Below are 26,067 nucleotides of genomic sequence, written 5' to 3'. Positions count from 1 at the left end.
GAGTTCTGGAAAAGCTGGGTGAAGGAAATCCGCTTCATTTGGGTTTTTACATATACATTGGAGCGGTCTAGCCCAGGTGACCCCTGGCCTGTGGTGACCTCTTGTGTGGTCAGGTCACTCAGGACTCACGTCTTGTATCTGTTCTATGACAATTGTTATGGCACCGATCGCTTCATGTGAATTCTCCCCGTTTCACGCAGATTATACAGAGTCGCCATAATCTGCTATAATCTTTCTGACAGATGGGAAGCGAAAATACAAGTCAGCCCGAAACCAAGGGAAATCCAATCACATCCAGAGCCGAGCGGAAAATCTACATTTCTGGATCATCTCCCCCCAAAAATTCTGAACAAGTCTCGTCTGCTGCAAGCAAGTTCTTAAAGGAAAAACGGCCAAGGAGGTGTGACCATACAGAGAGTGATGGGCATTATATTCCAGGATTGTAGCTACTCCAAGTGAGCCGGGGGCGTGTCCTCACACTGCTGTGCTCTGTGCAGCCAGTGTTATGTGTTGTCCCTGGAGAGATGTGTAATCAGACCTCACACTGCTGTGCTCTGTGCTCTCTGCAGCCAGTGTTATGTACTGTCCCTGGAGAGATGTGTAATCAGTCCTCACACTGCTGTGCTCTGTGCTCTCTGCAGCCAGTGTTATGTATTGTCCCTGGAGAGATGTGTAATCAGACCTCACACTGCTGTGCTCTCTGCAGCCAGTGTTATGTATTGTCCCTGGAGAGGGGTGTAATCAGACCTCACACTGCTGTGTTCTGTGCTCTCTGCAGCCAGTGTTATGTATTGTCCCTGGAGAGATGTGTAATCAGTCCTCACACTGCTGTGCTCTGTGCTCTCTGCAGCCAGTGTTATGTATTGTCCCTGGAGAGATGTGTAATCAGACCTCACACTGCTGTGCTCTGTGCTCTCTGCAGCCAGTGTTATGTATTGTCCCTGGAGAGATGTGTAATCAGACCTCACACTGCTGTGCTCTGTGCTCTCTGCAGCCAGTGTCATGTATTGTCCCTGGAGAGACCTATAATCAGACCTTTGTATATGATGAGGTTAGTAGCAGCAGGACTGTGATATATGGATTTATATTCCAGGATTGTAGCTTTGCCAAGTGCACTGGGGGCGTGTCCTCACACTGCTGGGATATGAATTGCTCCACAGCCTTTCCCTTGTGCTCTGAGCAAAGGCTGTCGCAGGTTTTCAGTTGATTACTACAGCAGTCACTCCGAGCAGAGAGGTGGGGCTGTGGAGAAGCTTAACAAAAAGAGCAAAGAGCACAGCAGTGTGAGGACAAGCCAATTTTGCAATGGGAAACACACACACACAAATGAATCTAGTCTATGACCACAGAGAAGTTTTACCCCTTACAGACCTTTGTCTGTAAATTCAAAACTTATGCAAAAAGTTTTGGCCCCTTCGCTCAGTGGGGGGAGAGGTACCTGCAGTCTCTTGATGGTCTACATTACGTGGGAACTAACAAGCGAAGCAACATACAAAACACGTGGCTGCACCAAGCTCTTCCCTGCTAAACAGACGCGCACCGACTCTGCTACATCTCCACACATTACACTAACATTTATCCCCCCGGCGCTACACTCCACATAATCCGCAGCTCATCTATCACTGCCGCCAAAGCCCAAATTAAGCCAATAAATATTACAAAAGGTAAATGTTAACGTGTATAAAAATATATTTAAAACTTTCCTCTATCCATTCAATATGGCTGCCTCCTAAGCAGGACATCTTTTGGGTTTAACTCGCTAGTTGCAGTTGAGTAACTATTCAGGAGCCTGGAGAAGCTGGGTGACCATCCATGGTGGCGGCCATATTTGTTGTCACTCAGCTTTTCCTTAGAAATATTGGTGGAGTTTCAAACCTTTGCTAGGAGTTGAATTCAGCCTCTTACCCTTCTGGGTATCCACCTCCTCAGCAGATACGGGGGAGACTTTGGGGGAGACATCATCCGCTACTTTCTCCTCCGGGGTCTTCAGTTTCAGGTTCTCCTGCTGAGATTTCTTATCCTCGGAGCTGCTGGATGTGATGGGAGATTCCTCCCGCTTTGTTTTGTTCTGGTTGGTGCCAGTTTCCGGGACTTCCTCCAGCTTGGTCAATGGCATGGCCAAGGACAGGAGGTCCTGGCTGGGCGGAGAAGGACCAGCATTACCTTTGGCATCTTGAAAGCCAAGATGCCCCCTTGAAGGAGAAGATGGGGAGAAGCCGGCAATCTCGTGGCTTCTGAAGTCATAGCCCGACGACTGCTCTTCAGCTACCGTCATGGATCTCTTCATGGAGTTGGCTTGTTTCTTTGCCGGGATGGTTTGGTTCTGGTTCAGGCCACCGGGTGGTGACAACAGGTTCTCTTTGGCTCCCGAAGTGTCGGGGTATTTATCAGCGATATTCACCGTCTGAGGAACGGCCAAGTGCGAGCACTCCGACATTGCCCGTCTGATGGCCTTCCTCTGGTAGGAAGCTCTGTCCAGTAGAGGACAATCGTCCAGACTGTCGAGCCGATCATCTGTGTCCATATTGAACCCATCTTCATCTAGGTCATTAGTGTGATTGGCAGGGACGGGTTTAAAGTCATCCTGTGCCAGTTCCACCATGGTTTTCGGAGGCTCACGGACGGCACACCCGTTCTTCAGGTGGTTATCCGATGGGGAGCATATTTCTTTACTAAGGGATCCATCAGCTAAGACAGGGTTAAAATTGTGATTCCAAACCTTCGTGCTTTGGTTTTGGAAGAGAGTCTCCATCTCGGATTGCACAAAAAGAGTCTCCTTCTCACCGCTAGACATCAAGCTGGATTTCGTTGCAGCCTTTTCCTGGTCGGTGATGGCTGGGATCGGATCAAAGATGCCATGGGGTCCATCGGTGGGGAGGAGGACCTCGGCAGGCTTGGAACAAGAGAACGGATCACCCAAGAAGGCAAGCGGGTCGGGACTGAAAGGGTTCTGGTTACTTTTACTCTGCCCTTCACATTCCCCCTTTTCCTTGGGACCCAGCTGAAGGCTTTTGTCGAGTTTGGTCTCGAAGAAGCACAGTTTGTCCTCATCTGTGAAGCCGGCGCTCTTAACGAGTCCATCTTTAATTTGCCCTGCGGTGTTAACATTCAATCCGATCTCGTTCAGCTTCCCCTCCGTCCTCTGCCATTCGTACTCGGCTTTGGGGTAATCTCTCTGGGTCTCTGATCCGGGGATAGTGTCGGGGTTCCTGGCATTGCACAGCTGGCTGTACTCGCTGTACTCGGCGGGCGGCTGGTTGGAGAAGGACATGGCTTTCTGCTTTGGTTTGCTCGGGCTTCAGAGAGAGAGACTAGCGAGCAGAGAGCGAGCCTCGCGCTGTGACATCACATCTGCTTCTGTGCTCAGGCAGAGGGGAAGAATTAATCTCCACCTACAGGGTCCCACCTCCTCCGAGCTGACAGCTCAGCCGGGTCTAGGAAAACACAGAACCCACCGACCCATTGTTATCTGCTCAGTACCTGCCCTGTGCTCCTCTCTGCTCACATACCAAGTGCCTCCTTAACCCAATCATCAGACCAGGCGGATAATAAACAATGTAGATAACACATCCAAACCATAGAAATTACTGGGGCTAAGAGGAAATCTAATCTGATCATCATAGTCCAGCGATCCCCTCACTGTGGACTAGGCTGTAGGGTAGTGCTGACATATGGACCGAATTTCACAGAACTTATATGAGAGATAACCCAGGCAATTAGAGACTCTGACAGAGGCTTTCATATCTATATTGGTGGATAAAACGGCCATGAAGTTACTAGTAAACCTTACTGTTCATCCTGAGCTTCCTTGTGCACGAGAATAATTCTAGAAAAGCAGAAGAGACTGAGATGTAGAGGGGTTTTACAGAGTTAATTACATGTGGCATCTCCATGATGGAGTCCAATCATTATTATACTGATGACCTATACAATGGCCGTCAATGAGAAGCCCCAGGCAGCTCCTCCACCTACATATAATACCCAGGGAGCATCGGGGGCTGCAGTGCTGACAACACTGCACAGTCCTGTCTATGGAGTTGTCACCATCTTCAGCTCAGCTTTATTGGGGGGTGGGAATTAGATTTAGGAAATCTTGGAGGATCAATGACTCGCGCCCCCCTTCTGCCTCGTACAGATCCATCCAGTAACTCTGCATTCTTATCTTCAAATGTTCCAAAATTCATCTATTTTTGGTGCAGACGTGTCATGTGTGTCCCCGGGCTCCGCACAGACCTACTTTGTGCGGGGCCCCTGCAGTGACAGACTGCCCCTACAACGGTCATATCTGCTCCTAGATGCGGCTATTTTGGGGATGTGTAGCCTTGCATTAGCGGCTCTATACCCAGACACGTACAGATCTATGCGGCAGGTCCCTTGCGGCTGCTATGGGGGGTGCGGGGAGAGAACAGAACATGCAGAGACTTATAGCTGCTGTCACTGTGCCCATCATCAGTATGTGGGGGATTATATGATTCATAATAGAGCAGGTTATAAAATGAAAACCATCAGCAGCTGTGACCATACAGGATCCTCACACTGCTGTGTTCTGTGCCCTCTACTGCCAGCGTAATGTACTGTCCCTGGAGAGATGTGTAATCAGACCTCACACTGCTGTGCTCTGTGCTCTCTGCAGCCAGTGTTATGTATTGTCCCTGGAGAGATGTGTAATCAGACCTCACACTGCTGTGCTCTGTGCTCTCTGCAGCCAGTGTTATGTATTGTCCCTGGAGAGATGTGTAATCAGACCTCACACTGCTGTGCTCTGTGCTCTCTGCAGCCAGTGTTATGTATTGTCCCTGGAGAGATGTGTAATCAGACCTCACACTGCTGTGCTCTGTGCTCTCTGCAGCCAGTGTTATGTATTGTCCCTGGAGAGATGTATAATCAGACCCCACACTGCTGTGCTCTGTGCTCTCTGCAGCCAGTGTTATGTATTGTCCCTGGAGAGATGTGTAATCAGACCTCACACTGCTGTGCTCTGTGCTCTCTGCAGCCAGTGTGAGGGGTTGTCCCTGGAGAGATGTGTAATCAGACCTCACACTGCTGTGCTCTGTGCTCTCTGCAGCCAGTGTTATGTACTGTCCCTGGAGAGATGTGTAATCAGACCTCACACTGCTGTGCTCTGTGCTCTCTGCAGCCAGTGTTATGTATTGTCCCTGGAGAGATGTGTAATCAGACCTCACACTGCTGTGTTCTGTGCTCTCTGCAGCCTGTGTTATGTATTATCCCTGGAGAGATGTGTAATCAGACCTCACACTGCTGTGCTCTGTGCTCTCTGCAGCCAGTGTTATGTATTGTCCCTGGAGAGATGTGTAATCAGACCTCACACTGCTGTGTTCTGTGCTCTCTGCAGCCAGTGTTATGTACTGCCCCTGGAGAGATGTGTAATCAGACCTCACACTGCTGTGCTCTCTGCAGCCAGTGTTATGTATTGTCCCCGGAGAGATGTGTAATCAGAACTCACACTGCTGTGCTCTGTGCTCTCTGCAGCCAGTGTTATGTATTGTCCCTGGAGAGATGTGTAATCAGACCTCACACTGCTGTGCTCTGTGCTCTCTGCAGCCAGTGTTATGTACTGTCCCTGGAGAGATGTGTAATCAGACCTCACACTGCTGTGCTCTGTGCTCTCTGCAGCCAGTGTTATGTATTGTCCCTGGAGAGATGTGTAATCAGACCTTGTGCATGTTAGTAGAAGCAGGACTGTGATATATGGATTTATATTCCAGGATTGTTGTCTCTCCAAGTGCACTAGGGCATGTCCTCACACTGCTGTGCTCTGTGTTATGTATTGTCCCTGGAGAGATGTGTAATCAGACCTTTGTGCATGTTCTTACAAGTTACAATCCTGGAATATAAATCCATGCATCACAATCCTTCTGTTATTGAGTGACGTGGGGTTGTGTCCTCACACTGCTGTGCTCTTACATGCGTGCACAGAGCTGCTCTACAGCCCTTTGCTCCGAGTGAGTGCTTTATTATTCAACCAGATACCTGCTAAAGCTTTTACTCAGAGCAGTGAGTAACAATTTGAGGCAGAGAGGTAAGAGCACAGCAGTGTATGGAATCGCAGGAACATTTTACATTCAATTAAGGACCCCAGGAGCAGTGTATCTGGGGGTCGGGTCCTTAGTCACACGTTCCCCCCATTGCGCTGCTTCATATGGGGCAAATCCCATGAATAAACACTACAACAATCGATAAACTGAAGAGATTCCTATGGGCAGTGAATTAAATCGGAGACGACCTCTGCCCTGACCTTTACTGCAATCAATCACGATGCTCCACGAATCATGCAAATGTATGGATAATCCGGAGGGGCAGAAATCCTCCCAGCACAGCAGGGGTTAACAGAATCCCAATCCCACCACGTTATACAGACCCCCCCCCCCCCAATGGGTCTATTTTTAGCTCTCTATTTTTTGCCGATTTAACGCTTTCCTCCCATTTCTCGGTGAATGATCTCGCTCGCTGGTTTCCAAGGCAACGTCCCATAAAGAGGATAACGAGGGGAAAAAAAGAAAAAAAAAATATCAGCCGAGAAGAGGAAATGGAAAATCTCCGGGAAGTCGGGTGAAACTGAGCGCAGAAGGTTTTTTTGTGAATGAAAATGATTATTGTTCAATTTTCCGCACGTGCCGATAGATAGACGGACACTCAATAATGTGACCAAATATTCCCGGACCACCCACAGAGCCGCGCTGGGTGCTGATCAGACCCCATGGACCGCAGGGGTCAGCCCCTTCTGCTATGACACTAATGTATACGGATAGACTCAAGTCATAAATACCTGCGACTAGTAAACCCAAAACACGACACCATTAGCAAACACACACAAAAAAACCAAAATTTAGGCAAACCGTGCAAAAACACAAGCAAAAATCGTGACTCCGGGGGCTGGAGGATTAAGGGGAACTACAGCTCCTCGCAGCACTCAAGTGATTCTTGGCCTCTAGCCCAATTTTTACACCCAATATGCAAATAAGTGGGTCGTCCTTGGGAGCCCAATTTGGCTCGGGACGGCCTCCCTGACAGTGCATAGGTCAATGAGCATTTTAGGTGCTGAACTTTGGAGGGGGGTTTGTTTTGCTACGATTCCGTCTAGTCCGAGTCCTGTAAGTGGCCCCTGTCCACGGCACCTCCCTGTATTTGGTATATGAGGTTAGAGGACAAATCAGACAGACACGGACAGGGTTATTAATATTAGTGGTGTACCACACAAGCCGCAGCAGACCAGCCAAACCCCGTGCTCCTGCTGCAGTGCGGTCAGCCATGCTCTGCCTGTACACTCCATGCCAGAAGATGCAAACAGACGCACCTTTATCTGGCCTCAATCGCGGCTCTTTTGGCAGCTTGGGTTTCTCGGGAGCTTTGGAGAGCGGCTGAGGTGGAGGAGCGGATGAACCTCTGGCTTTGGTAGGCCTCATGTAACCCTTCAGGACTTCGGGGGCTTTGGTTTTCTCTTCGTTCTTGCTCTTCTCAGTCTTCTCTATAGAAGGACGTTCCTTCCTCGCGCCCAGACCTGAAGGCGCAGTCTTGGTTTTAACCTTCGGAGTGAATTTGATGCCTTCTTCATTGGAAAGCCTTGACAATGTTCTTGCTTCGTCTACCGTCACACTTTCCACTTGCAAAGATTTTGTGTCACTTGCAGGAACATCAAGGACTCTTTCAGGACATTCTTCGATCTTCGGTGAAGCCTCCAATTTGGTGGGTTCCAAAGAAACTTCTTGAACATTGAAATTATAATCAAATACGACTTGGGGCCCTACCATTGACCCGAAAATTTCAGACTGTGGCTTCTCCACTACGAGCATGTCACCCCCATGGCCTGAACATTTTTCATCTACTGCAGAGATGGGGAAACCTGACAAGTTTTCTTCAAAAAGAATCTGATCTTGATCCTTAGATACTTCTCCAGGTTCTATAGACTTTGACAAAGGAGTCTTTAGAGACGGCTCCAAGACCACATTTGGTGGATCAGTCTTTCCAGACTTCAGTTCGTCTTCAGGTGCATCTCCAGTAAGTGTCAGGGTATCAAGGCTCAGCCCTTTAGATGAAGGAGTAAGGGGTGGGGTTGGGGGTCCGAGCTGGTTACTTTTTGTATCTTGAGGAACGCTGCTCCCGAACGCCTCATTCAGTCCTTGAGGAAGTTTCTTAAGTTCCGGCTTCTTTGTGCTTTCAGTCACTAGTGGAGGAACCACAGAATTACTTGGTGCATGGTCTTCATGATCTTTTGCAGCTGATGGTTGGGTTTCCACTAAGGCCAGGTTTTCCTTCTCAGAACTATGAGGTCGTTTCAGAGATCCACGTTCAGCTTTCTTAGAACTTGAAGTTTGGTCATTAGGCGACAAGGGGAACTCTGAATATTCAAGACTTCTGTCCCACTCGTCATACACTCCTTTTACACTACCAGATTTGGTCTTGACTTTACCCCTTTTGCTTTTCACTTGTCTTTCAAACAAAACTTTTTCATCCGCTTGAAGCTTTTTTGGAGAAAGTTGCTGCCTGGTTTGGACCGCTGACCCCGGCTGTCTACAGTTAGGTTGGAAACAAGAGTCGCTGGGTTCTGGGAAGCCATCTTTGCTCTCCAAGGCTGTGTGAAGAAGATTTTCCGGAACAGGCTTGCAACCCAACTGTTGGTCTAGAATAGACTCCTGGCTCTCCTGAACTGTATGTGATATAGCTTGTACAATAGGCTCTTTATGGTCCAGAAGTGGCTTGGTTTCTTCAACTTTATTACCTTGCATTGCATCAAATTGAATTTCTGGAAGAGGCTCTATGTCGTCCATGCCAATATTAGACGGCCTTTTGTCACCCACGTCGACAGCAGATTTACTTTGTGGAAGGGTCTCCTTGTTTCCAATGACAAGAACATGCTCATTTTCGGATGTAGGAGCTTTGAGGCCAAGGACTTTATCAGGTTTACCTGCTGGAACAGGCTCCTTCATATCACAGCCTTTATTCATATTATTTTCTGGAGCTTTGAGCTTGCTTTTTGGCGTAGACAATTTAGGGCCTAGGGCTTCATCAGCCTTACTATCCAAAAAGGGGTCATTGATGTCCAAGACAACCCAAGGTTCTTCGTCAGAGGTAGGATCTCTAGGAGCTAAAACAGTATCTGGCTCGCCTTCAGGCACAAGTTGCTTGCTGGCCAGAGATGTACCAGAAGTCTTTTCTGGAACAATTGCCTTACCAACAGGAGGTTGGACAAGCATAGTTTCAGGAGCCGGCACTTTGCTTTCTAGACCGGATTCTGAACTATCCAGGACAGTATCAGGTTTCCTTTCTAACACTGGCCTTGTGCTGTCCAGGGCTTTATCCAGCATGTTGTTGTCCTTCATTTTACTGGGCTTTGGTTCTGGGCTACTCTCCGTGATGCTCAAGGCTGCATTAGGCTTACTTTCCAGAAGAGGCTCCTTACAACTTAAAGATGTAGTAGGTTTACTTTCTGGACTAGATTTATCACCACTCATGGCTTTGGCAGGGTCATTCTCTATACTAGGTTTCTTTTTGCCCACGGGTTTGGCTGGCTTACTTTCTAAACTAGGTTCCTTGCTGTCCGTGGCTTTAGCAGGCTTACTATCTGGGCTAGGTTCCTTGCTGTCCGTGGCTTTAGCAGGCTTACTATCTGGGCTAGGTTCCTTGCTGTCCGTGGCTTTAGCAGGCTTACTATCTGGGCTAGGTTCCTTGCCGTCCGTGGCTTTAGCAGGCTTACTTTCTAAACTAGGTTCCTTGCTGTCCAGGGCTTTAGCAGGCTTACTATCTGGGCTAGGTTCCTTGCTGTCCATGGCTTTAGTAGGCTTACTATCTGGGCTAGGTTCCTTGCCGTCCGTGGCTTTAGCAGGCTTACTATGTGGGCTAGGTTCCTTGCTGTCCGTGGCTTTAGCAGGCTTACTATGTGGGCTAGGTTCCTTGCTGTCTGTGGCTTTAGCAGGCTTACTATGTGGGCTAGGTTCCTTGCTGTCCATGGCTTTAGCAGGCTTACTATCTGGGCTAGGTTCCTTGCTGTCCGTGGATTTAGCAGGCTTACTATCTGGGCTAGGTTCCTTGCCATCCATGGCTTTAGTAGGCTTACTATCTGGGCTAGGTTCCTTGCCATCCATGGCTTTAGCAGGCTTACTATCTGGGCTAGGTTCCTTGCTGTCCGTGGCTTTAGAAGGCTTACTATCTGGACTAGGTTCCCTGCCACACAAGGCTTTAGTAGGCTTACTATCCGGGCTAGTTTCCTTGCTGTCCGTGGCTTTAGCAGGCTTACTATCTGGGCTAGGTTCCTTGCCATCCATGGCTTTAGTAGGCTTACTATCTGGGCTAGGTTCCTTGCTGTCCGTGGCTTTAGAAGGCTTACTATCTGGGCTAGGTTCCTGGTCATCCAGGGCTTTAGCAGGCTTACTATCTGGGCTAGGTTCCTCGCTGTCCAGGGCTTTAGCAGGCTTACTATCTGGGCTAGGTTCCTTGCTGTCCAGGGCTTTAGCAGGCTTACTATCGGGGCTAGGTTCCTTGCTGTCCGTGGCTTTAGCAGGCTTACTATCTGGGCTAGGTTCCCTGCCACACAAGGCTTTAGTAGGCTCTCTCTCGGGGCTAGGTACCTTGCTACTCAGGGTTTTACTGAAGGCACTTTTAGGAGAAAACTGATCCCCAAGCAGAAGTGACTCCTCGCAGCTCAGCGCTGGATTACTTGCAGGAACAACCCCTGTGCCATCATGGACCTCGTCAGGTTTCATTTCTTTGTAATCTAGAGCTACAACAACCTTTTCCTCGTGAATTGGTTTTTTACCTTTTGGGACTAAGCAAGGCTCATTTCCTGGAATTAAAGGTTTTACTTTGGGATCTAAAGACCCCATGACTAACTCAACTACAGTATCTGTTAGTGTTAAAGGGGTATAGGGGATCTGAGCTTTAGGTATCGGCTCCTCACACACAATGGACACATGTTGACTGTTTGGTAATGGGGCAGCACTGGTTAATGCAGGGCTATCCGTAAAAGCTTTGCTGGGGTGCAGATCTTTGCTGTCCAAACCTGCTCTCTCATCCTCAGTTACTAATAAATCTCTGCCTAAGGCATCAGACAGGACCTGCGTGGTGCCAGGACATATACTCTTGCTTTGCATCTCATCTTGGGAACGCTTTTCCTCCATTTCTGGGTACATGGCCAATCCCATGGGCATGCCTCCAGCCGGGGCACCTGATTCAAGGTTATCTAAACCCTTCTGCCAATGCTTTGCGTCTTTCATGTTCCCTCCGCGGCTATAATTGCCAGCTCTTTTATCCCTCTTTTTGGGCTTCTCCCACTTTACCGTTTCATGTCCAGCACCCATGTAAACATCATCTAAGGGATCGTTTAACCTTTGTGCTTTGTCCCTGCCTTCATTTCTCCTCGATAAAGCTTTGTGAGGTTTTTCTGAGAACGGGAGCAGCAATTCTGGATGTAAATAAGGGCATTTGGCGACATCTGTGTCAGCAATTCCAAATATAGCCTCCATAGCAGGGTCAGGTTTCCCGCTTTGTCCCATGAGGGAAGGAAGTGTACTGAAAAGGCTTTTATCCACTTGGTCGGCAGGCCTGATGGAGAGCGCATCGATGTTTTGTGGAGCTGGTGTTGGCACCTCATGAGGATACAAGGTCAGGTCACCTTCAGGCTTTGCAGAGCTCTCCGGGGCACTCTTGGCTATGGAGAGATTAGCGGCAGGCACGGTGCCATTTGCTGCACTCACTGCAATACCCAGACGTTGCTCAGACAGATGGTCCTGTCTTGTAAGAGGCTCCACGTGTCCCATCTGCCCTGCACTGGTATATAACGCCTCGCCACCACTCCTAGCAAATGCATCTTCCTCACCAAACTCAAATTCTCTGGGTGCAAAACTTTTCCTCTGTTTTGTTTTCTTCTTTTTCTTTTTTTGCCCTGCCTGGGCGCCTTCTGGATCGCCCACATCCCTTGCAGCCTCCCGTCTGCTTTCCATCATATCGTGGGCTTTTTTATGCAATGCTTTGGCCCTAGAGGCCAACGATTCAGAATAACCCTGTTGGGCTGGAGGTGGATTGGTACTGGACAGGCCCGGCTCTACAAGTGTGTTCGATACTGGTGCTAAAGCAGTTTTGGTTCTGCCTAGCAGTCGGTCACAATCTTTTTGCTTTAGAGGAACTGTAGACATAATAGGAAGATGTGAGGTTCTTTTTTTATCTCCCAAACTATCCCAGACTCATACAAGACAGGTGTGTACAATATGGGTTTATCTCAAGGTCCATGGCAATGCCCTGGGTGGACCCTTGGAACTAACCAAAAAGCATGAGGCCAAGATTATATAGGGGGATGGTGGCTCTATAACCTAAAAAATTGGGTCCGTTTCACATGAACGTGTACAGCTCGTGTAAAGCTGCTGTATGGAGGCTGCACACAGAGCAGAGGGCAGGAGTCCCTGCATTATACAGAAATATATAACGCACGACTGAGCCGCACCTCAAGTATATTAACTATTACAAGTCCAGCGCAGCTATTTGTCCGGAAGAAGGAACGTCCTTGCGTTATAGTTCTCTATAATACAGGGACTCCCGTCCTCTGCACTGGGATCCGGCCACCAGACGGCATACGCTTTACAATGGCCGGTTTCACATGAACGTGTGCATCCTAACAGAGAATGGGAAATCACGGTAATACAAAATACTTTATCCTTCGGCATAGTGCCACATACTGCCTGACAAGCAATAAATAAATATGGGGTTATATAAATGCTCCAAGGAAAAATATAAAAATTACAACAGGGAAACCAATACTAAGCAAAAAAATACAAAAAAATACTTTAGAACTAAAAACTAATAATCTAAAGATCTGTATATAACTTCTTTACCTTGGTCTGCAGGATGTCCAGGTTTAGCAGGAGGTGTTGCCTGCTGTTCCAATACTCCTTCAGAAGTTGGGACCTGGCTGATGGGCGAGGCCAAGGTGGTTTCTTCCTGAAGTGATGGTGTCAAGGGAGCAGGAGTCTCTAATCCCTCAGATAATGAAGGCGTTGAGGCCGGAGTCTCCACCTCTTGGACCAACACTGGTGGCGAAGCAACAAACTCAGCTTCCTGGGCCAACGTGATCGGAGAAGCAGGAACCTCTGATTCCTGGACCAACCTAACTGGAGAGACCGGCTCCTGGGCCAATGTAACTGAGGCGGCAAGCTCCTCAGCCTCCTGGGCCAATGTAATTGTGGAGACAGGAACCTCGGCTTCCTGGACCAACGCAACTGGAGAGACCAACTCCTGGGCCAATGTATCTGGAGAGACAGGCTCCTGGGCCAATGTAACTGGGGAGGCAGGCTCCTGGGTCAATGTAACTGGGGAGGCAGGCTCCTCAGCTTCCTGGGCCAATGTAATCGTGGAGACAGGAACCTCGGCTTCCTGGGCCAATACACCTGGGGAAGATGTAACCTCCGCTTCCTGGGCTTTATCAGCTTGGGAAGTTGTCAACTCAGCTTCCGATGCCAATGCTGTAGGGGAAGCTGGAGCCTCTGCTTCCTGGACAATTGCAACTTCAGAGGCAGGGACTGCTGCTTCTGGGGTCAATGCAACCGGGGAGGCAGGGATTTCAGCTACCGGGGTCAATGCAACCGGAGATGCAGGGATTTCAGCTGCTGGGGTCAATGCAACCGGGGAGGCAGGGATTTCAGCTGCTGGGGTCAATGCAACTGGGGAGGCAGGAACCTCTCTTTCCGGGGTCAATGCAACTGGTGAGGCAGGGACTTCTGCTTCTGGGGTCAATGCAACCGGGGAGGCAGGGACCTGTACCTCCAGGACTAATCCAATAGGGGTGGTCAGGACTTCCGCTTCCTGGACAAACTCAGGAGGTGAGGCTGGAGAGACTGTTTCCTGGTCTAAATCACCTGGCGAGGTCGGACTTGCTCGTTCCTGAAATTCTGCAAAAGCTTCTGCTTGGATCAGTTTGCCAGGAGAAACAAGGACATTATCCTGGATCAATTCAACAGGTGAAAGTGCCGGCTCTGCAGAAATCTCAGCCGCTGCACTCTGCTCTGCACCAGTTGCCTCTTCTAGTTGATCACTTTCTATAGACTGACAGATGGAGGCAGCTTCTTTCTCACCATCCTCCGCAGCAGTGGGGTGGTGGAGGCTTTCACAAGCATAATTATCAGTAGTCAGGTCTGGGCTATCGACGGAGGTAGAAGTGAAATCTTGATTGTAGAGATCAGGTTTTAGCAAATCTTCTAAAAAAAAAAAAGAAAAAAAAGAAAGAAAAAAGGTATTAAAGCAAATAATAAAGGGGGGGGGGGGAGCAGGGATTATATGATTGGACATTACTATGCCGTCTGTAGGTGCAAATATACACACACACAGTGAAACATCTCCAAAATACGACCCTTTAAGACTCCTTTCCTAAAAGACCATTTTATTTTTGAGCAGACCCCTTCTATAAAAGATCAATTCTATAAGCAAAATTTGGCAGCATGTTGTAAAAAATGTCAGTGTAGATGTATAGCATGAGGACAATGTACAGTTTTACAACATGTGAGGTCACATGGTGATCTACACAACTATGTAAGACCTGTTGTGCAGGACTAAAGCCAAATCTGCCGATTTTGGCTTCTTTGGCATTATGTGTATGGGGGTCCGCACAACTCTCTAAAGACTAAAGACTTTGTGTGGGGTAACACCTGTCCGTTATTCATTACACATAATCAACTAAGAAGGACGGATGGGCGGGCATGTGTATGGGAAATGAGCCAAGATAGTGGCATACGGCCATCCGAGATGTAAAGTGTATGGGCAGCCCAAAAGGGGATACAGACAACTTTCAAGGGTCCAAGAATGACAGTGCACAAAGTTAAAGGGGTCGTCCCATTTCAACAAGTAATTGCTATTGTTTATGTAATGAAAAGTTATACAAATTTCCAATATACTTTCTGTATCAATTCCCAACGGTTTTCTAGATCTCTGCTTGCTGTCCTTTTATCGGAAGCTTCCATGTTTGCTTCCAGTGGACAGAAATCTGACATGTTCACACGGGTGCACGGCTCATTAGTATCATAGAGAGTAATCAGAGCTGTGTGATACTAACGAGCCGCGCACCCGTGTGACCGCGGTCAGATTTCTGTCCACTGGAAGCAAACATGGAAGCTTCCGATAAAAGGACAGCAAGCAGAGATCTAGAAAACTGTGGGGAATTGATACATAAAGTATATTGGAAATTTGTATAACTTTTCATTAACACACAGTTTAGACTGATCTGTGCCCTGGATGCATGATAGGGGGTGGGATGGTGGAGCGCCAGAGGTATATCTTACACATCTATTAGAAGTCTACATACCTGTATCTTGTTGCTCCAGGTACTGACTAGACAATCCAGGTAAAAGTTGACTTTCAGTGGCAGCACACAGGGACTCTTCAGGCTTTAGCTCGAGTTCTTCATGTTCTGAAATGCATGTAAATAGGAAATCTCAAGGCCTTGAATGCAATGCTGACAGTACCACAAGTCTCAGCACACCCTTAGGGCAACTAAAGAATAAACTGAAAGATGAAGCGTACAAGACATGGCGTCCATCTGCCGAAATCCTACACCGTACAGGCGGGCGCTGTGTAAATCTCCAAGGATCAGAGCGGACAACACAACAGGAATCCAGATACTAAGGAAAAGTTTAAGTTTAACATTGCAAAACTTCAGAGAAAGACCAAAGAAGAGCGGTGTCCGGCCATGTGAGTCAGCAGTTCTGGTGTCAGACGTGAGAAGACCAGGAGGCTTCTGGCATATTAGGCAGCGCTTCCTCAGCAGTCCTGAGGGGACGGAGCAGGCGCCCGCTGATTAAAAGTGAATGAGGCCGAGGGACAGCTGCACGGGGTGAGCTATAAGACTACGCATGACAAGCCACGGAGGAACGATCACTATGTCTGACACAGGGAGAGTTACACTGCAACTGACTCCTAATGCACAGGCCGCTCACTGCCAATATCCAACACAACCCAATCATACAAGAACAGGCCCAAAATAGCAGCAGGAAGCACATGTACTGCCCAGACACAGGGTATATACTCAGGGCAGACATGGGCTTATATACTCTGCCTGTAAGACACTGCAGCGCACACACACTATAGACCAGCGGACTGAAGCCCAGGATATTTTAGGAAGGTCTCATTAGGTCAAACTACCATCAGCAGCACAAGTGTCACAATGCAGCCCAAAACAACATGAAATTTCTCCACCTGTCTCCCACATTCCTACAAACTTCTACAGGATCGTATAGTTCTGCTGGTGCAGTCACTGTGTACATACATGACATTACTTATCCTGTACTGATCCTGAGTTACATCCTGTATTATACCCCAGAGCTGCACTCACTATTCTGCTGCTGGTGCAGTCACTGTGTACATACATGACATTACTTATCCTGTACTGATCCTGAGTTACATCCTGTATTATACACCAGAGCTGCACTCACTATTCTGCTGCTGGTGCAGTCACTGTGTACATACATGACATTACTTATCCTGTACTGATCCTTAGTTACATCCTGTATTATACCCCAGAGCTGCACTCACTATTCTGCTGCTGGTGCAGTCACTGTGTACATACATGACATTACTTATCCTGTACTGATCCTGAGTTACATCCTGTATTATACACCAGAGCTGCACTCACTATTCTGCTGCTGGTGCAGTCACTGTGTACATACATGACATTACTTATCCTGTACTGATCCTGAGTTACATCCTGTATTATACCCCAGAGCTGCACTCACTATTCTGCTGCTGGTGCAGTCACTGTGTACATACATGACATTACTTATCCTGTACTGATCCTGAGTTACATCCTGTATTATACCCCAGAGCTGCACTCACTATTCTGCTGCTGGTGCAGTCACTGTGTACATACATGACATTACTTATCCTGTACTGATCCTGAGTTACATCCTGTATTATACTCCAGAGCTGCACTCACTATTCTGCTGCTGGTGCAGTCACTGTGTACATACATGACATTACTTATCCTGTACTGATCCTGAGTTACATCCTGTATTATACCCCAGAGCTGCACTCACTATTCTGCTGCTGGTGCAGTCACTGTACATACATGACATTACTTATCCTGTACTGATCCTTAGTTACATCCTGTATTATACCCTAGAGCTGCACTCACTATTCTGCTGCTGGTGCAGTCACTGTGTACATACATGACATTACTTATCCTGTACTCATCCTGAGTTACATCCTGTATTATACCCCAGAGCTGCACTCACTATTCTGCTGCTGGTGCAGTCACTGTGTACATACATGACATTACTTATCCTGTACTGATCCTGAGTTACATCCTGTATTATACCCCAGAGCTGCACTCACTATTCTGCTGCTGGTGCAGTCACTGTGTACATACATGACATTACTAATCCTGTACTGATCCTGAGTTACATCCAGTATTATACTCCAGAGCTGCACTCACTATTCTGCTGCTGGTGCAGTCACTGTGTACATACATGACATTACTTATCCTGTACTGATCCTGAGTTACATCCAGTATTATACTCCAGAGCTGCACTCACTATTCTGCTGCTGGTAGTAATGCCAATGTTCTTCCCTTGTTGGTCCTTCCTGGGTAGCAGTTGGGGCTGCAGATCAGCTAATCCTAGATAATTTAAGGAGGTTCACCATCTCTGCACATAAGCTTCGTCTCTTACCTGGTGAATTGTGAGAACCCAGAGCGATCTGCTCCTCTTCTGTAGGTTCCCATATGTGTGTATTAGGATCACTCTGAGGAACTTGAAATGAAAGTTTTGCCGATTCATCACTTGGAGTCTCCCCAAAAGTGGCTATAAACAAAGTCAGAATATATTCATCAATATGAAACAATTTATCATATGATATTCCTGCCCCTGCACCGGCACAGCCGGATACATCTGGAGACTATGGATAGGGCTTACTTGTTTTGTGGGAAAACCCCTTTAAAGTAAAACCTCAATGGACACAGTGCAGCAATTTGAGGACAGAGCCCTGTTACACTTAAAGTCAAACCCTTGTAACAAATTCATTTTCAGTCCTGCTACTACCAACATCACGACAGGGGGCATATCCTCACACTTCTGTGCTCTATGTTCCCTGCACCGAGCAATTGTATCCAACAATTTACCAACGCTGTGCGATTGCAACAAAACTCAAAACGAGAAGCCTTCTACAGTGCTGGGGCCCCTCAAAGGAAACAGAGCAGAGCACAGCAGTGTGGGGTCCTGGACCAGGCAATCACTGGCAGGATAGCCACAGACAGCGGTCAGCACTAAGCACGCGTCACGTCTTACCGGTGGTTTTCTCAGAGGCGTCTGCGCTCTGTGCGTCGGTGTCTCCAGATTTCGAGTAGGAGTCTGTCAGCCACCCTTCATCAAAGGCCGTGTCCAAGGAATCTGTAAGAAGCAAAAACACACAAAGGACACGATGAGACCAGAAGAGATAATAGAGGGTCAGGGCACAGTAACAACTTTCCTTAATAGGAACTACAGTCACGGCCAAAAGTCCTGAGAATGACACAAACCTCCTCCTGTCACATGATGTGTCCCTCTGGTCTGTCAGATGTTTATCACATACAGAGATACAAGTGCAATCATATTATGGGGAGCAGAAGCTTTTATTGTCAGGTGGGAGGAGTTACTGCAGCCAGTCAGTATCTGCAGGACCTCTCCTTCTTCTTCAGGACCTCTGCAATTCTCCCTGGCAGCTCTCACTCACCTCCTGCACCAGATCCTGACTGATCGCCGTCCATTCCTGCACTATCACTGCTGCATTCTGTCACAATGTGTTGGGTTTTGTTTGTCCCCAGTCTCCTGATGATTGACCACAAGTTCTCAATGGGATAAGATCCGGGGAGTTTCCAGGCCATGGACCCAGAATCTCTGTGTTCTGTTCCCGGAGCCATGGACCCAGAATCTCTGTGTTCTGTTCCCGGAGCCATGGACCCAGAATCTCTGTGTTCTGTTCCCGGAGCCATGGACCCAGAATCTCTGTGTTCTGTTCCCGGAGCCATGGACCCAGAATCTCTGTGTTCTGTTCCCGGAGCCATGGACCCAGAATCTCTGTGTTCTGTTCCCGGAGCCATGGACCCAGAATCTCTGTGTTCTGTTCCCGGAGCCATGGACCCAGAATCTCTGTGTTCTGTTCCCGGAGCCATGGACCCAGAATCTCTGTGTTCTGTTCCCGGAGCCATGGACCCAGAATCTCTGTGTTCTGTTCCCGGAGCCATGGACCCAGAATCTCTGTGTTCTGTTCCCGGAGCCATGGACCCAGAATCTCTGTGTTCTGTTCCCGGAGCCATGGACCCAGAATCTCTGTGTTCTGTTCCCGGAGCCATGGACCCAGAATCTCTGTGTTCTGTTCCCGGAGCCATGGACCCAGAATCTCTGTGTTCTGTTCCCGGGCCATGGACCCAGAATCTCTGTGTTCTGTTCCCTGCACCATTTAGTTCTCCCCTTTATGGCCGGTGCTCCATCATGCTGGAGGAGGCTCTGCTCATCACCATCTGCTCCTGGAGGGTCGGGAGAAGCGGCTCCTGGAGGACATTCTGCTCCATTCTTTATTCATGGAGGTGTTTTTAGGCGATTCCCTTGGCTGAGAAGCCGCCCCCCCCCCCCCCCACATGAATGGCTGCAGGGGCTTTACAGGGGCAGGAGACAGGACTGGGGGCATCGCTCACCTTGTCTTCTCCCAACAATCAGAAAGGGGATTCATCAGAAACAATGATGCCAAGCACCAGCCTCCTTGTAAAGTGTCCAGGGGTGTGATTGTTACTGAATCCTGACAGATTGTCCCCAGCCCTGTCCCCATCAGCCCCCGCACCTGTGTTACTGGGGACATCACTGACACCATGTTACCTGCTCCTATTATACTGCCCAGTGGTGATTGTTACTTACACATGACACATTGTCCCCAGCCCTGTCCCCATCAGCCCTCGCACCTGTGTTACTGGGGACATCACTGACACCATGGCCGCTGCTCCGGCTAAGGCGCCTGCAATGAAGGGGAAATGTGTTTTGGGGGAAAAGTTCATTTTCGAGGCAAATATTGACTTTGCTATTGATTGCTGTTAAGCTGATCCCTCTTTATAACATTCTGGAGAATATGCAAATTACCATTATAACACCTGATGCAATAGACTTTGTAAAAAAATTAACATTGGTATCAATCTCAAAACTTAGGGCCATGACTGTAGTGGGACTTAAAAATTTTAAAAAGGTGATAAACTATCAGCTTCCATATCGTTACTGTAATAGCAGGAGCAACTTAAACATGATGAGACGAGGAAAAAACACAATACACAACTGTATGTGGAGTCCAGATGCAAGAGCTCCAAAAATGTACCTCATCCTCAGTCTATGAGCTCTCAAACCAACATTGTGTGGGGTGCAGGGACTGGTCAATGTATAGAAGATTCTATCTACATGTAACTGAACCTCCTGGTGAACAGGATCCTTCTCATCTATTCAGTAAGATTAATTAACAGTCCCGGGAGTGTAAAAAGAAGAAAACGCAGCATAAGCAACGTCATGTATGTACAGTGACTGCACCAGCAGCAGAATAGTGAGTGCAGCTCTGGGGTATAATACAGAATGTAACTCAGGATCAGTACAGGATAAGTAATGTCATGTATATACACAGTGACTGCACCAGCAGCAGATAGTGAGTGCAGCTCTGGTGTATAATACAGGATGTAACTCAGGATCAGTACAGGATAAGTAATGTCATGTATGTACACAGTGACTGCACCAGCAGCAGAATAGTGAGTGCAGCTCTGGGGTATAATACAGGATGTATCTCAGGATCAGTACAGGATAAGTAATGTCATGTATGTACACAGTGACTGCACCAGCAGCAGAATAGCGAGTGCAGCTCTGGAGTATAATACAGGATGTAACTCAGGATCAGTACAGGATAAGTAATGTCATGTATGTACACAGTGACCGCACCAGCAGCAGAATAGTGAGTGCAGCTCTGGGGTATAATACAGGATGTATCTCAGGATCAGTACAGGATAAGTAATGTCATGTATGTACACAGTGACCGCACCAGCAGCAGAATAGTGAGTGCAGCTCTGGTGTATAATACAGGATGTATCTCAGGATCAGTACAGGATAAGTAATGTCATGTATGTACACAGTGACTGCACCAGCAGCAGAATAGTGAGTGCAGCCCTGGGGTATAATACAGGATGTAACTCAGGATCAGTACAGGATAAGTAATGTCATGTATGTACACAGTGACTGCACCAGCAGCAGAATAGTGAGTACAGCTCTGGTGTATAATACAGGATGTAACTCAGGATCAGTACAGGATAAGTAATGTCATGTATGTACACAGTGACTGCACCAGCAGCAGAATAGTGAGTGCAGCTCTGGGGTATAATACAGGATGTAACTCAGGATCAGTACAGGATAAGTAATGTCATGTATGTACACAGTGACTGCACCAGCAGCAGAATAGTGAGTGCAGCTCTGGGGTATAATACAGGATGTAACTCAGGATCAGTACAGGATAAGTAATGTCATGTATGTACACAGTGACTGCACCAGCAGCAGAATAGTGAGTGCAGCTCTGGAGTATAATACAGGATGTAACTCAGGATCAGTACAGGATAAGTAATGTCATGTATGTACACAGTGACTGCACCAGTGTTATTGCAGTTCAGCTCAATTGAAGGAAATGGAAAGGACCTCTGGGGTCATCCCTTTTTCTGGCAATTCTTAAAGGGAATCGATCAGCAGGTGTGACCTTAGAAACTGCAGCCATTGTTATGTATTATGTAATCAGACCTCACACTGCTGTGCTCTGTGCAGCCAGTATTACATACTGTCCCTGGAGAGATGTGTAATCAGACCTTTGTGTATGTTAGTAGCAGCAGGACTGTGAATTATGGATTTATATTCCGTTATTGTAGCAGTTTCAAGAGTCCTGGGGTCTGTTCTCACACTGCATTGTTCTTGAGTCTCTGCACTCAGCCTTCACCATGTTAATGGTGTAACTATATCAACCAGAAGCTTTGCCCAGAGCAAAGTGGGCTGTGGTGCAGCTCTATGCAGAGAGCACAGCAGTGTGAGGTTATTGTGATTGCACCTTGTGCAGCTACAATCCTGGATTCCAAGTCCATACATCACAGTCCTGCTGCTACCAACAACATACACAAAGGTCTTATTATATATGCCTCCAGGGACAATACATAACACCGGCTGCAGTCTCCAGGGTGACTCCTGCTGACAGGTTCCATTTGGAAGGGATCCTACAAGAGGTACAGTTACTATAATGGAAGGCCGTCACACATCCCCGGCCACTGGTAATTGCCTAAATCAAGAGAATAGGGATGCATGGTCTGCAGACGCGTCATATTGTTACGCACACATCTAATACATTCACTACAGGGGTCCAGGGTAGGGAGCGCCGCATGAATGGGTCTTTGGGAATCCTGTGCGATGAAAACCTGGCTGTGCCTGGTACTAGGTCCACATACTGCAGAGAATGCACATACAAACCCCCCAACCAGGGCAGGCGCCCCCCTAGTGCCAGGAGGCCCGGAGCAGCCGCTAGGCCCTGATTTATTGCCAGCATCTGCTCTATGGCTTGGAAGGAGATGATAAATGAGCTGTCAGGCCGGAGCCGCAGCTGAGCGATGGTTATATATAGACTCTGGATATAGGAGAGCGTACCGGGAGGCTGCGCCGGGAAGGCCGGGCAAATCTGTACTTGTGGAGGGAGGAGGAGGTCCGCCAAGACGTCTTCATTGTGGGGTGACCCAAATGGATCTGAAGAGACAAAGCAAAGTCATGTTTTAGGTATGAAACAAAAATGATCTTAACAGAGTGGATCAGCTCAGACATACAGTACTAAAGGAAAGTAGTCACCCAAAAATTCATCATTACATCACCACTGACAATAGATGATGTCACAGCTTATCTCCTCCCCTCCCTGTACAATGACCTCTATATAGATAACACTGACCCATCATTACATCACCCCTGACAATAGATGATGTCACAGCTTATCTCCTCCCCCTCCCTGTACAATGACCTCTATATAGATAACACTGACCCATTATTACATCACTACTGACAATAGATGATGTCACAGCTTATCCCCTCCTCCCTGTACAATGACCTCTATATAGATAACACTGACCCATCATTACATCACTACTGACAATATATGATGTCACAGCTTATCTCCTCTTCCTCCCTGTACAATGACCTCTATATAGATAACACTGACCCATCATTACATCACTACTGACAATAGATGATGTCACAGCTTATCTCCTCTTCCTCCCTGTACAATGACCTCTATATAGATAACACTGACCCATCATTACATCACTACTGACAATAGATGATGTCACAGCTTATCTCCTCCTCCTCCCTGTACAATGACCTCTATATAGATAACACTGACCCATCATTACATCATTACTGACAATAGATGATGTCACAGCTTATCCCCTCCCCCTCCCTGTACAATGACCTCTATATAGATAACACTGGCCCATCATTACATCACTGCTGACAATAGATGATGTCACAGCTTATCTCCTCCCCCTCCCTGTACAATGACCTCTATATAGATAACACTGACCCATCATTACATCACTACTGACAATAGATGATGTCACAGCTTATCTCCTCCCCCTCCCTGTACAATGACCTCTATATAGATAACACTGACCCATCATTACATCACTACTGACAATAGATGATGTCACAGCTTATCCCCTCCCCCTCCCTGTACAATGACCTCTATATAGATAACACTGACCCATCATTACATCACTACTGACAATAGATGATGTCACAGCTTATCTCCTCCTCCTCCCTGTACAATGACCTCTATATAGATAACACTGACCCATCATTACATCACTACTGACAATAGATGATGTCACAGCTTATCTCCTCCCCCTCCCTGTACAATGACCTCTATATAGATAACACTGACCCATCATTACATCACTACTGACAATAGATGATGTCACAGCTTATCTCCTCCCCCTCCCTGTACAATGACCTCTATATAGATAACACTGACCCATCATTACATCACTACTGACAATAGATGATGTCACAGCTTATCTCCTCCCCCCTCCCTGTACAATGTCCTCTATATAGATAACACTGACCCATCATTACATCACCACTAACAATAGATGATGTCACAGCTTATCTCCTCCCCTCCCTGTACAATGACCTCTATATAGATAACACTGACCCATCATTACATCACTACTGACAATAGATGATGTCACAGCTTATCTCCTCCCCCTCCCTGTACAATGACCTCTATATAGATAACACTGACCCATCATTACATCACTACTGACAATAGATGATGTCACAGCTTATCTCCTCCCCCCTCCCTGTACAATGTCCTCTATATAGATAACACTGACCCATCATTACATCACCACTAACAATAGATGATGTCACAGCTTATCTCCTCCCCTCCCTGTACAATGACCTCTATATAGATAACACTGACCCATCATTACATCACTACTGACAATAGATGATGTCACAGCTTATCTCCTCCTCCTCCCTGTACAATGACCTCTATATAGATAACACTGACCCATCATTACATCACTACTGACAATAGATGATGTCACAGCTTATCTCCTCCTCCTCCCTGTACAATGACCTCTATATAGATAACACTGACCCATCATTACATCACTACTGACAATAGATGATGTCACAGCTTATCCCCTCCCCCTCCCTGTACAATGACCTCTATATAGATAACACTGACCCATCATTACATCACTACTGACAATAGATAACTAAATGCTGTAACCAGAGCTAAGGCAATATGGCTGCACCCTCATCATGGATAAGATGGGGGGGAATCTACCAAATAAAAACTGATTAGCGGAAAGATACATTTTGATCTATGGTTTTTGATGTGTCACACTGTAATCGGAATGAATATTTTTAGCTGCGGCTGCAGATTTGCCCCCGACCTCCTCATAGACCTCCATGTATTAGCAGAGTGGAAATCCTTCTCCTGATGACAAAGCACAAAGCTCTGAGATTAATGAGAATAAAGCTCCGTTCCATCAGAGGAGGAGGAGATGTCACCGGCTTTCCCCCCCTTATAATCAGACCATGAACCAGAAGTGAACACGTATCATAACTCTCCAACTCTGTGACCTACTTCCAGCCGCAGTCTCCGGCTTATATAAGAGGTGGAAACTTAGCGAGTAGCGCTCCCTATTATCCGCAGCCTCGTCCATTTACATCCTGCCGAGTCTCTTAATGATCGCTGCAGAGATTTCACGCGTCGCTGACCAAAGTACCAAAGGGGGCGACTCAAGCGCAAGCTATTTCTGTCGGACATGGGGAACTTAAAAAGAGGCCAAAAAGAAAAGAAAAAAAAGTTTAGTCAGCGAGATCCTTCTAGTTAGAAGGTCAGAAAGATCCAGCGCTGCCAGACCCTCCTGACCGCTGTCCTGGAGATCAGGGGAAGCGCTGCCAGACCCCCCTGACCACTGTCCTGGAGATCAGGGGGAAGTGCTGCCAGACCCTCCTGACCGCTGTCCTGGAGATCAGGGGAAGCGCTGCCAGACCCCCCTGACCACTGTCCTGGAGATCAGGGGAAGTGCTGCCAGACCCTCCTGACCACTGTACTGGAGATCAGGGGAAGCGCTGCCAGACCCTCCTGACCGCTGTCCTGGAGATCAGGGGAAGAGCTGCCAGACCCTCCTGACCGCTGTCCTGGAGATCAGGGGAAGAGCTGCCAGACCCTCCTGACCACTGTCCTGGAGATCAGGGGGAAGCGATGCCAGACCCTCCTGACCGCTGTCCTGGAGATCAGGGGAAGCGCTGCCAGACCCCCCTGACCACTGTCCTGGAGATCAGGGGAAGTGCTGCCAGACCCTCCTGACCGCTGTCCTGGAGATCAGGGGAAGTGCTGCCAGACCCTCCTGACCACTGTACTGGAGATCAGGGGAAGCGCTGCCAGACCCTCCTGACCGCTGTCCTGGAGATCAGGGGAAGAGCTGCCAGACCCTCCTGACCGCTGTCCTGGAGATCAGGGGAAGAGCTGCCAGACCCCCCTGACCACTGTCCT

General features: G+C 47.8%; 1 protein-coding gene across 13 annotated transcripts in view; it reads right to left on the bottom strand.

The window, feature by feature from the left end:
* The window catches only part of LOC140133837 (uncharacterized), a 74,436-nt gene that overhangs the window by 13,507 nt on the left and 34,862 nt on the right, over positions 1–26,067 (bottom strand). For 11 of the 13 annotated variants that reach the window (XM_072154460.1, XM_072154467.1, XM_072154469.1 and 8 more), the window contains exons 5-11: positions 22,659–22,754; positions 18,273–18,374; positions 17,658–17,789; positions 15,299–15,403; positions 13,201–14,198; positions 12,840–13,092; positions 7,316–12,136 (exon numbers count right to left, since the gene is read on the bottom strand). In XM_072154460.1, coding sequence (XP_072010561.1) covers positions 7,316–12,136; positions 12,840–13,092; positions 13,201–14,198; positions 15,299–15,403; positions 17,658–17,789; positions 18,273–18,374; positions 22,659–22,754 — 6,507 coding nt within the window. The remainder of the gene's footprint in view (positions 1–7,315; positions 12,137–12,839; positions 13,093–13,200; positions 14,199–15,298; positions 15,404–17,657; positions 17,790–18,272; positions 18,375–22,658; positions 22,755–26,067) is intronic. The other 2 variants (XM_072154462.1, XM_072154465.1) reach the window with 2 other exon arrangements.

This window comes from Engystomops pustulosus, chromosome 5 (assembly GCF_040894005.1).
Source record: "Engystomops pustulosus chromosome 5, aEngPut4.maternal, whole genome shotgun sequence".
NCBI classification, from domain to species: domain Eukaryota; kingdom Metazoa; phylum Chordata; class Amphibia; order Anura; family Leptodactylidae; genus Engystomops; species Engystomops pustulosus.
Note: the sequence above shows the minus strand (reverse complement) of the source record. Positions and strands in the feature narration are given on the sequence as shown.